At 54.6% G+C, this 13113-nt stretch overlaps 5 protein-coding genes across 5 annotated transcripts; 2 read left to right on the plus strand and 3 right to left on the minus strand.

The window, feature by feature from the left end:
* Nucleotides 1-755: 755 nt before the first annotated feature.
* Nucleotides 756-1767, plus strand: GLRG_02809 (synaptobrevin; the record flags this gene model as incomplete). Its single annotated transcript, XM_008093494.1, has 6 exons — nt 756-776; nt 896-974; nt 1083-1215; nt 1273-1329; nt 1405-1667; nt 1727-1767. 6 exons carry the CDS (start codon nt 756-758, stop codon nt 1765-1767), a joined length of 594 nt encoding a protein of 197 aa, XP_008091685.1.
* A 1686-nt stretch (nt 1768-3453) lies between these two features.
* On the minus strand, nt 3454-5619 carry GLRG_02810 (uncharacterized protein; the record flags this gene model as incomplete). Its single annotated transcript, XM_008093495.1, has 1 exon — nt 3454-5619. The coding sequence occupies one exon, from the start codon at nt 5617-5619 to the stop codon at nt 3454-3456; it is 2166 nt and encodes a 721-aa protein (XP_008091686.1).
* A 1357-nt stretch (nt 5620-6976) lies between these two features.
* Nucleotides 6977-7568, minus strand: GLRG_02811 (uncharacterized protein; the record flags this gene model as incomplete). Its single annotated transcript, XM_008093496.1, has 3 exons — nt 6977-7204; nt 7283-7409; nt 7516-7568. The coding sequence occupies 3 exons, from the start codon at nt 7566-7568 to the stop codon at nt 6977-6979; spliced, it is 408 nt and encodes a 135-aa protein (XP_008091687.1).
* Nucleotides 7569-9842: 2274 nt separating this feature from the next.
* GLRG_02812 (profilin) lies at nt 9843-10601 on the plus strand (the record flags this gene model as incomplete). Its single annotated transcript, XM_008093497.1, has 5 exons — nt 9843-9855; nt 9978-9993; nt 10090-10174; nt 10262-10408; nt 10467-10601. The coding sequence occupies 5 exons, from the start codon at nt 9843-9845 to the stop codon at nt 10599-10601; spliced, it is 396 nt and encodes a 131-aa protein (XP_008091688.1).
* A 522-nt stretch (nt 10602-11123) lies between these two features.
* GLRG_02813 (Got1-like family protein) lies at nt 11124-11896 on the minus strand (the record flags this gene model as incomplete). The annotated part of the gene is made up of 5 exons (XM_008093498.1): nt 11124-11420; nt 11523-11538; nt 11599-11647; nt 11744-11770; nt 11866-11896. The coding sequence occupies 5 exons, from the start codon at nt 11894-11896 to the stop codon at nt 11124-11126; spliced, it is 420 nt and encodes a 139-aa protein (XP_008091689.1).
* Between the last annotated feature and the right edge of the window lie 1217 nt (nt 11897-13113).

Raw genomic sequence — 13113 nt, forward strand, 5'->3', positions numbered from 1 at the left:
AGTTTCGTTGCACCCGCACCCAATGACGTCCGTCTTTGGCGGGGGTCCGTTATCATTCCTCCGCTTTTTTACGGATATGGGTACACTGCACGGGTCTGACCGCCACGGAGACAGACCCAAACGGATTGCCCCAATGCTTGATTCTCCCTTCCAACAGGTAAAGAAGGATCACCTAGGTGCACCCGGCCCGCCCGATAACACACCTGACCACATAGTAAAGCTATTTTGCGGGGTGATGTCGTGCCCAGACGGCAAAGAGGTAGGTACCTCAATGCCTTGAGGTACTTGGATTACCTAAGTAGGTATCCGTACTCTTAGTTATTACCTACCTAGGTCGGTACCTGTATTCTGCAGCCTGGATGGGTGGTCGCCGAACCAGGCCTCCTAGTGGGTGGCTGGTGCATGTGATGTATCGCCGCACCTAGGGCCAGTGTACTAATGGCACTTTGACGTCGCAGAGACGTTCTCCATCGTCCTCCAACTTGAACGTCCCCTTTATCCGTTTCTCATCTCAATTCCTACAAAACACCACGACCTGCCCACCCCGCCCACGATATAACAGGACTGCCTCCGAACCCCAACAGCTCCATTTTCTACGAAACACGACGACAACCTGCGATCGAGGACGCCACTCACTACCCCTCGTGCCTTCCTCTAAAAATCCGCCGTAAGTCGCAGCCGGATCTCCCCCGCCCAGACCGCTTTGATAGCGAACAAACGGCCACGACGACTAACGTTCATACTTGGTCAAGACAATGAAGTTGCACTACATCGGTGTACGTCCTTCTTCCCCATTTCGTCGCAATATGGCTAGCAGAGGGCTTGCAAACAAGAACGCGTGTTGCTGCGGCGCTTCGATCCGCACGAGTTGCTGACGTTTTCGCGCGTCGCATAGATCCTTCGCAATGACAGCAAGCCCGCCGTCGAGCTGTGCAGCGAGATGGAGCTGTCGGCATACTCGAGATTCACTAGGGGTCAGTTCATCATGACGCGCAAGAAAGGCGTCTTTTCTTTCATTCGAGCGGGGCGCCCTCGGGGCCTACACGCACTACACAACCGAACTGGAACTGACGGTGGTACAGGAAGCTACGCCGAGTTCATGACTCTGTTTTCTAAAAAGGTCGCAGAGTCGACACGCCCTGGCCAGAGGCAAGATATCGAGGAGGGCGACAACACCTTCCACTGCGTAGGGAGAAGCGAGGGTATCTGTGGCGTGTAAGTCGATGGGCCTCCCTCTTTGCAAAAGTTGGTGCTTATACAGTTGCCTCGCAGCATCATTTCCGACCACCAATACCCGAGTCTAGTTGCTCACCAGCTGCTCTCCAAGATGTACGTCCAAGCGCTGGCCAATCGCCAAACCTCCTTTCCGACCGAGTAGAATAATGTACTGACCCAACCCCCAAGTGTCGACGAGTTCCTCACCAAGCACCCCCGCTCCACGTGGGCAACGGGCGAGCCTAAGCTCGCCCTGCCCGAGCTTAAGGAGTACCTCACCAAGTACCAAGACCCTCAACAAGCGGATTCCATCCTCAAGATCCAGAAGGAGCTCGACGAGACCAAGATCGTGCTGCACAAGACTATCCAGAGCGTCTTGGAGCGCGGCGAGAAGATTGACGACCTGGTGGCCAAGAGTGATGGCCTGAGCTCCCAGAGCAAGATGTTCTATCGTAAGTCGTTTCCCAAAAGCCCCATCTCTTATCGCCCAGAAGCTGATCCCCCCTCACAGAACAGGCAAAGAAGCAAAACTCATGCTGCATCGTCATGTAAATCTAGCCGACTCTCAAATACCTTCATGTCCTTACTTGGTCATTTCGTATAAGGCGTTGGACCCTTTGGACCCTTTGGACCCGTTTCAGTATAAACGCTCGCTCTGGTCACGCTCGCTAGGCCTTTGTTTTTTGTTTTTTCCGCAAGCAAGAACGGTATTTGTTTTCTCTTTTGCAGGAAGATCTTTTTTCATGGAGGAGGAGGGGTGCGCTTATATATTCCGCCCCGAACGTGCAGCCATGGTTTCGGGTAGTGACGGAGACGATGGTTCAGGATTAATCCAACTCTTCCATAGTGAACCTCGCAGAGACTGTTCCGATTTGAGACACGGGCTACCGGCATCTTGAGCGTGAGACATTGCACGGCAATTGACTGACAACCCTGCAACTTCCAAGACTCAGCCTCGACGGAGGCAGTACTACCCGCACTCCTTCGTCCGGGACTACAACCCTCTCCAATCACTACTGGCGATGTCGCCCGGTACTGCTCAATGTCAGTTCCAGTGCGGAAAAGACAAATGTGATTGGGTGCTGCACCATCGCCTCATCTACTCTAGCGTCCAGACCGGGAACGTCACACGATCAACCGCTGTTCTCTGTTGTTAGACCTGCAGCCATGCGGGAAATGCAAACGTCCGGGAGGGGCAGGCAGGCAGACGTGGCCTCGTCAAGAGTCCGCAAGCCGCGCGGAGCCTACGCGGCGTGCGCACCCGGCTCCCAAGCCTCCCTTCGCAACGATTGTCCGGACGCTGAGTGAGGCCCGTCTTATGCGATGATCCCATCTGGCTTACACGATCCAATTTTTTTTTCACTCGACGAGCGGGCACGGCAGGATATCCAAGACTAGATTGCTCAGCAGATGTGTAAGATGTGCGCTTTAAGCTTTAAGATTATCCGAAAGGAAGCATGGTCCTCCCAAGGGCTCCCCTTTTCTCTTCTTCTTTTCACGCTGCCCCCAGTGAGTTGACCATGCATTAGTTAGATCACACAAGTCAAACCAAATCAAAATAATAATAAAACACAAACGCAGGAGAAGGAAGGACAGGGTGAATCGTTTTGTTACGACCCTCCCCCAATCTGTCCATTAACGCGCCGCGTCTCCTTCTCCCCGTTTTCCCCTCTCCAACAGGTGGTATCGATGCAGCAAACTCGAGCCCTCTAGGGGCCATGCTATAGACAACAAATGAGACGAATAAAGGACTGGCCTTCCCCCAACACGGATCCCCCCGGCAAGGTACAAGCCCCCCGTCGTTTCGCTCGCAAAAAGGGAGGGCTACTTTTCCTTTCTTTCTTGCTTTTCTTCCTGTCTGATGCTCCCAGAACCGACTGGACAACCTCGCTCGCACGCAGATAGTTGATGCCTCCGTCCTCGAAATAATAAAAACATGGATTCCAACATTGAATCATACACATATGCTAGTACTCCCCAGAGCATGCCGTCGTCCGCTCCAATCATAGTCGTCAAATCGTGGTCTTCCAGAATAATAGGATAAAAAGTCTGGGAATGCGTTACAAGGGGACAAGAGGGGCTGGTTGCCGAGAATGTAGTCAAAGAAAACAAAGAGTGGCCAAGGCAAAATTATGGACGAGGCCAGGCCGCCATCGAACCAGTGGACAAAGCTAAATGTAAAGAAACACGTCCAAAAGAAAAAGGTTCCGTCGGAGGGTCCGGTGATGTCGTCGTGAGCTACTCGTCCTCGACAATGATGCGCTCGCTCTTGCGGTTCTGCGCAATCTGCTGCTCAAAGGTCTCCCCAGGGCAGATGAGCGTTGGCGTGGAACTCTTCGTCGACGACAGCCGCTCGTTCTTGCCAACGGCGATGGGCGGCACAGGGCTCTTGGTCCGGGGGCTGTTGGCGCCACCGATGCGGACGGCGTTGGGCTTCATGGGCCGGAGCATCTGGCGCTGCTGCCTGGAGATGCTGATCTGCCTCGCGATGGAGATCTCTACGGCGGCGCGGAGGGCGTCGTCGGGCTCCGAACCGTCGAAAGACGGCTTCGTCACGTGCGTCTGGACGGGCGACACGGGCGTGGGGGAACGGTCCTTCGCGCTGGGCGCGGCGCTCGAGGGAGCGGTCGATGCGGCCGGGGCAACCATCTGCCATGGAGGCTCGTAGATGGTCGGCTTCAGCTGTTCCGTCAGGTGGATCTCTTCGGGTTCGTCATTGTTGGCAAAGGATCCCTGCTTGGGGCCGGTAACGACCTCATGCGCAGCAGGCTCCCGCGGCCGGCGGGGCCGGTTACCGCTCGTCTCGGGTGACGGCGTCTTCCTTCTCGTGGATTCGGGATGCGTCTTTGCGAGTTCGACTTTGGCCCGTTGCGTCGAGGAGATATAGGCAGGCGAGGTGTTCGAGCGGTAACGGGGAGATTGCGGAGGCCTATTCGCCGACTCTGAGGGAGTGGCCGGGAACAGCGAAAGCGAGAACGCCGGTGATTCGGGCGGCTGTGGTGATGTTGCTCTGCGACCCTTTGCCCGACCCCTATTCCTCTCTCCGTTGGCAATCTGGTCGCTGATTGTCTTCAGTCTGTCCAGCGTGGCTTGCCGCCTCTCCAGAAGAGATGACGACGAGTGTAGTGCTTGCTGTCCCGACGTCGAAGCTTGCACTTCTCGCGGCTGCCCCAAAACGTTGCCGAACATGACGCTGTAACGCTCCATTTTGATGCTGGGGATCTCAACGTCCAAGAAGCCACCCGGAGGCTTCGGTGATGCCGAAGGCTTCGGCGGCATCACCGGCACTGCCATCGACACATGCACGGGTCCCGAGATATCCGACTTCTTGACACTCCGTGCTGACCGTGTCGACGCCATCCTGCTCAAAAGTTTGGGAGCCTTTGCGTCTTTCGGACTTGGCGGGGCTGTCGGACCGGCTGTTTGTGAGCGCAGCATTGGCGGTTTGCTTTCGGCCGGCTTCCTCTCCGTGTTCCGCCTTCCCAAATCACTGGCCGGGTTAGTCGTCGGGAACTTCTCAAAGTCTGTTCTGCTGGCTGATGGTTGCTGAAGGTTCATGGGTTGGGAGATGGTGACGGGGGATGATGCCAGTCTCTTGCTCTTGGAACGCCCGAACAGCTTCCACCTTCCTGACTTCTGCTTCGGTGCCGGTGCGGGTTCTGATGTCTCCTGCGGCGGTTCTGGCGAGGCCATGACCATGCTCGTGCTCATGCCGGATGACTGTGGCTGCCAATCGCTTCTCGTTGCGGAAACCGATGTTGTCAGGAACTCGCTCGAGGCCGCGAACTCGCTCGAGGCCGAAAACTGAGGTGGCGGGTGTGTCGGACTACCTATCGCCATGCCTATTGCGATCGTGCCCATGTTGCTATCCATCGAGTCCGGCGTCTGTGTCCTGACCGTGAACGTGCGCGCTGGCGAGTAGTCGTACGAGAAGTCACCGGGACTCTCTATCGGGGACGCTGGGTTGTCCCGTATCGGGATGTGATAAGACTTATACCCTCCTCGAGCCGAAGAGTGAGGCCTGATGTACATGTCATCCTTGGAGACACGTTTATCAAAATTCTTGAAACTTGCAGCGCTGTAGTTATGAGGCGAAGGGCCGCCGCTAGTCCTAGGCCGCTCAGCCATGGTCGATGATGCTTTGGAACGAGGAGGTGTGGGCAGAGGTCGATGGCTGTATGTGTGACGAGTCTGAACGACGGCAGCGGCGTCCACTGCAAAGAAGGGCAAGACCTCGTTTTGAGAAACCCCAGAGTCTTTCTTGGTCTGTTGGAAACTCGACACAAGACCCGGCGACCTCAGGACGAAAGACTCTGGGCCGTGCGTGCGCGGCGCGACCCCAGGGGCCCCTTCTCCAATCCTCATGCTCTTCATAGATCTGGAACGGTTGACCAATTTGGACATGATCCTTCAATGGTACAGAGGAGAACCGTACAGCGCTAATGCCTGCCCGATCCTGGTTGACAGGGCTTAGAGCAAGAACTGGGTCGGTTGTCCACTTGGAGCGGGGCGATCGGGGCCGAAAATAAGGGATGACGAGAAACCTTTGCACGACGAGTACATCAATTATTAGGTATCGAACAATCGAGGCGAGAAGGTTATCAACCACCTGAACGTGGTGGCAGGAGTGTATGAGTGAGCGTGTGTGAGTGTGTGTATGAGAAGGAAGAGACTGTTGGTAGACTAGATGGAACGAAAAGAGACCAAAGACCCGATGAAAGAGAGAGACTCCCCCGAGCCCGTATGCAAAGAGGAGGAGTGAATTCGGCCGGGGGTGTAATCTGACTTTGTTCGACATCATTTCCTCTGATTTCGCCTCTGCAGGGCCGACTCAGAGCCCAGAAGCCTTCATTTTCCCGCCCAGAGGCACCCCCAGCGACTCGCAGCTTTGTCGCTTGTTTGAGGTTGATAGGACGGATATTTTAGGGGAGGGGCTGATCAACGCAAGGATGGTGAACCTCGACATCCTGTACATGGGGTGGTCTGTGGATCAAGGGTCCTGGTTGTTTGTGAACAACAAGTCACGTATCCTCTGCATTTGAGTGGAGGTCTTACGGTTTCGTGTGTCAGACTAGTGAGAACTGTAGGGAAGGACGCGACGAAGCATGATTAACGGAGTCGTCAGCTGCATGGATTCGTGGAAAGACGAGAAGCCCAGAAACTCTGGTTGGTCTCAATTCGGTTCGGACACTGCCGTGCGGTGTGAACTCCTTGGCTGACTGAGGAGGAAGGAAGGAAGGAAGGGGAGGGGGCGGCAAGTCAAGCCTACTGATGAGTATCCGTAGTGCCTGTAAGCGAGTCGAGGCCAGCCTGATATGAATGACTCCATCGCCAATGCCGCAGCCGGGTCCCCAGCAATATCCATCCCGGAGCTCCTCAGGAGCGGTCTGGAGTCAAATTGGCGAGACCTTCACCCCTGGCCCCTGGGTAAGATGAGCCCATCCCATCGTGTCTCTCTGTACCTTGCCGTTGGAGGATCGGAGTAATAGCCAGAGAGGTCAAAGGGGAAGCATTCGAGAAGGATACAACGAAGAGGATGGAGGGTTGCATCCGTGCCTGGTGTGCGGGATATCCATGGAAGGTTGGCATACCCCAGCGCCCTCAGGATCGCCCCTACCGTATGGTATTCGCAGGTCCTTTCGCCGTGGATGCGCGCCCCCGTTGCCACCGTTGCCCCCGACGCTGATGAAGCCTCACCCTTTGTGGAAATCGGTCCGCAACTCTGGGGAAAAGTGCCGCAGCTTTGGTGCAGTCTGAGCTGTTACTTCACGTCGTAGGAGTACCTGTGTTGACTGGCGTCCGAATCGGCCTTGAAAGCCCGCTCTGTTGCTGCTAGGTCCTGCCCAATGGCCGGCGGGATGAAGTATTGCTTCATTTGGAGTTCAATCTCCCAGTCGATGCAGCCGGCGAATAAGAGTGACACGACGTTGCAGTCGCGGATCCTCTGGCTGGCCAACAACGCCCTGCTCGGGCATTTCTCGATCCCCCACTGACATCAAACGGGCCGGCCGGTGTTAAATGAAAGGATCAGAGACGATGTCGCTTACACCGCATCCGACCGACCAACCACTACGCAATCAAGGAAATAACCTTCCCACACAAGCTCTGCCTGCTCGCGTCCCGCCAAGCACTGGTCGCTGTAATTTTCCTGGCGCGGTTCCCACCGCTTGTTGGACCCGTTGCCTTGCAGGTGTCTATCTTGGTGTCGTGCGACGAGCATAATAACCCGTTGTGTCCCTGTATACGACTATGCAATCACACTGCGAACAACATGTGCGCCGCCTGCAACTCGACACGCACCTGGTGCCATCGTATGCGACCTGCTGCTCGAGTTGGCGTGCTGGCCGGCGCATCAATAATATGGTGTAGTATTGAAACAGTGCCCCCTGGAACACGAATAGCCATGCTTAGGCGTCGCCGAATACTGGGGACTTCGTTGTTGTTTTTAGGCTATTCGCTTCTGGGGGCAATGCTCGGGCCTAGCGCTAACAAGCGAATCGGTGTCTCTCGATCCATGAGATAGACATATTATCAGATGATATTCTGGACCCAGATGACATCAACGGATCGCCGTGTATCAAGGAGTCCTGCACTGCAAGGCTGAACGGGCCGAGACGTAGGATAGTGGCCAGAAGGAGGGAATTGGAGTTGCGGCGAGGCTGCTCAGCGAAGGGGTTTCAACTGTCTCGACCAGGAAGCGACAACTGAATGATCGTCTCAAGATTGCAAATCTGCCAGCAAAACCCGAATCAACGGTGAGCCCGGCCTTACCTGCAATTGGCGACAAGGGACTGAGCCTTGTTTGCCGTTGGGATGGCTTCTTAGAAAACACCAACTATTGCCCCTGAAGACGCTGTAGCCAAATAGGCCCTTGATTTTAGCTGCAGCATCCCCGAGCGCCAGGAGGTGAGCACAATGCCTTTTTTTTTTTTCCCGAACGGCAAACCGGGTTGAATGAATAGCAATCCACGTCCGAAGTCCTTCGTCTGAAGTGACCACTCGGATCCTTTTTGCTTTGGCCCTGAATGTGCAGATGCGATGCTCGTGTAGCCAGTCTTCAAGTCGCTCACTTGCAGGAGCAGTTCGCACGACCTGGACTGGGTGATTGAAAGTCGATTTAGCGACTGCCTAGGCACAAAATTAGGCTGCGCTAGGCGTGCGGCGACCGAAAACAATGGCAAAAGACCAGTGCTGTTTGGTTTGCACTTCCTTTCCCCCCAGCACCTCTCAGGCCTGCTGTCGCGAGCGTTCCCCCTCTTCAATGAACCGAGTGATCTGTCTGCCAAGAGATGAAGATCTGCTGTGTTAACAAGACGCTGCTATTGAGATGACGAGAGATCAGGGCGATGGAGTAAAGTTGAGACACCAGTGATCGGCTGTAAAGTCCTAGGTGTCCCAGACGACGATCGATGGACAGTGTAGCATCCCGTGAGAGGCGTGTGTGAGAACGACTCGTTCAGATGGTCTATGCCTGCACAGTCGATCGAAAGTGCATGACGGCCAGCAGTCACTTGATATAGGGAGGTCTTAGCCTTTGACAGATCTACTACAGAGTAAAGACCTTAGTGGCGAGAATGAATCAGTTCCACGACGCAGTAGGTTGGAAGGATGACAGAACGAAACCAAATTTGCATGGAGATAGATGGTAAGACCTCAATGAGAAGTCCGAAGCCGTCTTGACGAACGGCCCCCTCATCGTTGGTGGCCGTACCTATATTTTTGATGTTGCCTCTGGCAGGCTGCATAAGCAGCAGCATCGGTGAGCAAGCTAGGATGCAGGGCTCGAGGGTCTGGCAGGCAGGCTTGGCACAGTTGCTCCGACGAATGGGGGCCGTTGTGGCTGAAGCGACCGACAGCGATGTACCGATACTGTGTTCCAATGACTTTTTGCACGGTCACCCCGCCATCACGTGATCCACTCGTGGGCTTTTGGCGGGGCAGCGTTCCCAAGTTGGACGATGCTCTTGCTGACAGACGCTAGTTTAGTTATACAAGCATTAGTCGGACGGCAAGGTACTGTCTCGAAAGGCGGTGATGGGGAAGACCCGGCTGATCATGGAGAACGGTGGTAATAACTCTTTGAGTGGATTGATTGAGAAAAGTGACATCGTGGCGGTTTGTCGGGAGCGCGGCTGAGCTTGCGATGACGAAAGAAAGAAGTTTAAAAACAAAAAATGGTGAGATACCTATTCGCATCACCCAACGGCGTTTTAATAGGCAGATCTTGCTGCATGACACCCGTGGATTCTCAGGACAAAGCAGATATGCCGAGAGTGGAAGCAACGAGAAACACAGGTACTGGCCTAGTCGCAAGGAGCAGTGAAGAAAGTACCCCGCACCGCTACTTTGGCACCAGCAATGACCTCTTGACAGGTAGCGCGATACCCCGCCCGGCCCGCCAGACCTAAAAATTGATGCATCTTCTTGGGAGGGGCACATCAGGCAGGAAGAGTAACAAGAAACATCAACAGTCACAAACCGACTATACCTCTCTCCCCCCCCCATATCCCACACCGCGTCAAAGCTTGAGCTTTTACACACCCCTTCGACACGCAGAAGCTTCTTGTCTCTTTCTCTTTGATTTGCACTAGCGAGCATTAGTCTCTTATTCCTCTACTTACCTCATAATGTCGTGGCAAGGTATGTAGCACCCCTTCCGACAGTGGCCGATGCGGCGGTGGCAGCTCCCCCCCTCCAGGAGAGGCCATCCTGAGAAAAACCCCCACCTTCCAGGAAGCAGAGAGCTAACCGTCTCATCACAGCTTACGTTGACCAAAGGTAGACTCGCACCAGCTCCTTCTCCGGCGTACCCGTCTCGGGCAGAACTCGATGGATTGATTGTACACGGGCAGAAAGCTGATGTGGGAATTGTAGCTTGGTTGGCACTGGCCATGTTGACAAGGCCGCCATCATCAGCATTGCTGGCGACAGCACGTGGGCGTCCACCACTGGCTTCACCGTACGTTGAGCCTCATCACCCAGACCCTACTCTCTGCCGTCGCCCTTACATGTTGGCCCTGCTGACTGTTTGCTTCGCGCATCGCAGCTCTCCGCTACCGAGATGAAGGTTGTTGCAGACATTGTCAAGGGCGACAAGACCGTCACAGACAAGGCCTTTGCCGATGGTCTCTTCATTGGCGGCGAAAGATACGTCATGGCCCGTGCCGAAGATGGATCCATCTACGCGCGCAAGGTTGGTTGATGCTGAATTCATACCGTATAGCGCATACAAGGCTAATCGAGCTGTACAGGGCAAGGAGGGCATCGCCGTTGCCAAATCTGCCCAGGCCGTTCTCCTCGGCCACCACGGCGAGGCCCAGCAGGCTGGCAACGCTACACAGGCGGTACAGAAGCTGGCAGACTACCTCATCGGCGTGGGCTACTAGGCGACCTGCTTGGAGTGGATTGGCGCAAAGGGAGGCGGAAGGTTTATATTTCGAGGCATCCCTGGAGATTTGTTACTGTGTGCGAGGCAGGCTGGGCATCTCGCTCCCACACACACCTCCACAAACGAGGATTTGACATACGAATCGAAGAACACTAGAATAGCAATAGTTACCAATGGCCGACTCTTTGCTTGGCCGCGGCCGCGTCCGAAAGATATAGACTTTGCATAGTACGCGTGCGTTCTCATGTCCGAGTGCCGCTTCAGAACAAGCATGTCCCAGAGTCTTTCGTTCAGTCATTATTTGTGGTCCGACCTCATGCTTCGGCTGAGGCCGCCCGTCTAACGTTGTTGAGCGCACAATCCAATACAGTACACATCCTGCCAAACCCCTCGACTCAAGCTGCGCCGTTTGTGGTATACATACAGCTTGTCTACACGCTACCCCGAGAGCCTGCCACCGAGTGCCCAAAACTATTGTTACACCGCAGCTCCAACTCCGGCCAGGCACCGCCCGTGAGCTTTACACGGGCAGTTCGGCGTTTCGCCGTCCAACACCGGACCGGTCGACCGCGGCCCCGATGTAGGGCCCTATGACTGGGATGTTGCGCGCGAACGCGGCGATAGTGCCGAGGAAGTCTCCGAACAGGATCATGATGCCGTAGAGCTCGACACAGAAGCCGATCAGGGGCCACCGCAGCAGAATCAGGGCGAGCCCCGCGAAGAAGGCTGCCGTGCCCTTTGCCTTTTGTTTCCGCGCGAAGAAGAGCAGCGTCTTCTGGGGTCCGATAATAATCGTCAGACCGATAAGGAAGAGGATCTAGCCATCGCGCAGACGAGAGTCAGCCTTTTGGTGATTTACACTAGGACGGATGGATGTTGTATGCTCATCGTTTCAGGGAGGCGAGGGGGGTGGTCGTACATTTCCCATGGCGAGCCTAGGGAGACCGGTCAGTTGCGCCGTCGCAAGAGGAATCGGGAATGGAGGAGCGGCTTACATGGCGCGGTCGAAGAACAGCATCACTCCGCCGATGAGGAAGAAACCGCCTGGTCAAGCGCAGAGGCCGACGTCAGCTCCGGTAGACTCTCGTCTCGTCCTTTTGCTCTTCTATGCGCTAGAGCTTGGGGACGGCGCAAACATACCTCCGGAGCAAAAAATCACTCCGATTTCTGCAAGACCGGTTAGTTGTGGTCCATTAAGAGAAGCAGAGCTTTGGGAGAGGCCGGATGTTGTCGTCGTAAAGCTCAGCGGCGCAAAGACATACTTTGGGTGTCGGACATCCACATTGACGCCATCTTGGATGGATTTGGATTAGGGATAAGGAACAGCGAGGAGGCTTTCGGTTCGGGACGTCAAGGGGTATGTCTCTCTAATCGTGTTCGCTTTGGACGAGTTACGGAGGATTGCAAATTAAGTAGGAGTAAAACGAGATATGCGGAATTGCTAGGTCGGTCGGCATCAGTTTCTTGGACGAGCAAGCGTGTGATTTTTTGGTTAAACAAAGAACAGATCACCAGGGGGTTAGGCGACATCGGATTCTGGCACGCGAGCAGGGGTCTTTGCTGCCAATGTTGCTGTAGTGCTACCTACAGCTGTTGCTTCTGCCGCGCCGCGTCAGATTTCTTGGTCGCGCGGGTGCGGTAAAAGAAAAAAAGAAGAAAAAAAAAGGAAGTACCTAACGAACAGCCCGGACATTAGCCAATTAGGGCAGATTGGTGGGGACTTCGCAAAGGCAGATTTAGCACGCGTCGATTGGAAAATTCGTAACTCGTCCCCTCTCCCCCGTCCTCATCATATTCATATTTACAATTGGCGATGGAGCGTTCGACAACGCCTACATGAAGATGGGATAGCTTGCAAGATTTCGGGTTTTGCAAGAGCACCATCTCAACGTTGCGTCTTGTTTGGTGTGTTGACAAGGCGTCAAGGGCGACACATTTTTCTTCTGCCCTGAAGAATCCCTGATGTCATCCTCCTTACTGCCGCTATGTCTCATTTGAGACGGGACTTCAAGGACTCGTTGTTTCTACTTTCCAATGTGTGGGCGACATTCAAAGCAGCAACACTGGCGCTGGCAGACACCAATATGTGCTGCTACCGCACTGCCACTTGGCTCAACAAGTGTCTGGTCCATAAACACACGATAGGCGACAACACAAACTGCTCTTGCAGTTCTGCCGCGGCAGCCGCAGCCCTCAAAGGCTATGGCAACTGAGTATCGTCTCCCCATACGTTCTCGGTAATCTGTCGATTCACAGGCGGAGAACAACCAGCTGATCACGATTAAGCCGGAGTGTCATCTAGCACCCTATGCCGAAAGGCACCGGGCTGTATAGTTGAGATTTGACTTTGTTGGTCGCACATGTGTATGATTTCCATTCCCAGCCCGTAGCTAGTTTATATGAATTTCAACTCAAAAGGCATTCATTCCTAGACGCATGCTTGTCCCTTTCCCGCCGTGACTCCATATCTTGGTAATAGCAAAGATGCGATCCCTAAAACGCCTGAACCA

The sequence above is a fragment of the Colletotrichum graminicola genome, assembly GCF_000149035.1.
Source record: "Colletotrichum graminicola M1.001 genomic scaffold supercont1.8, whole genome shotgun sequence".
In the NCBI taxonomy this organism is placed as follows: Eukaryota; Fungi; Ascomycota; class Sordariomycetes; order Glomerellales; family Glomerellaceae; genus Colletotrichum; species Colletotrichum graminicola.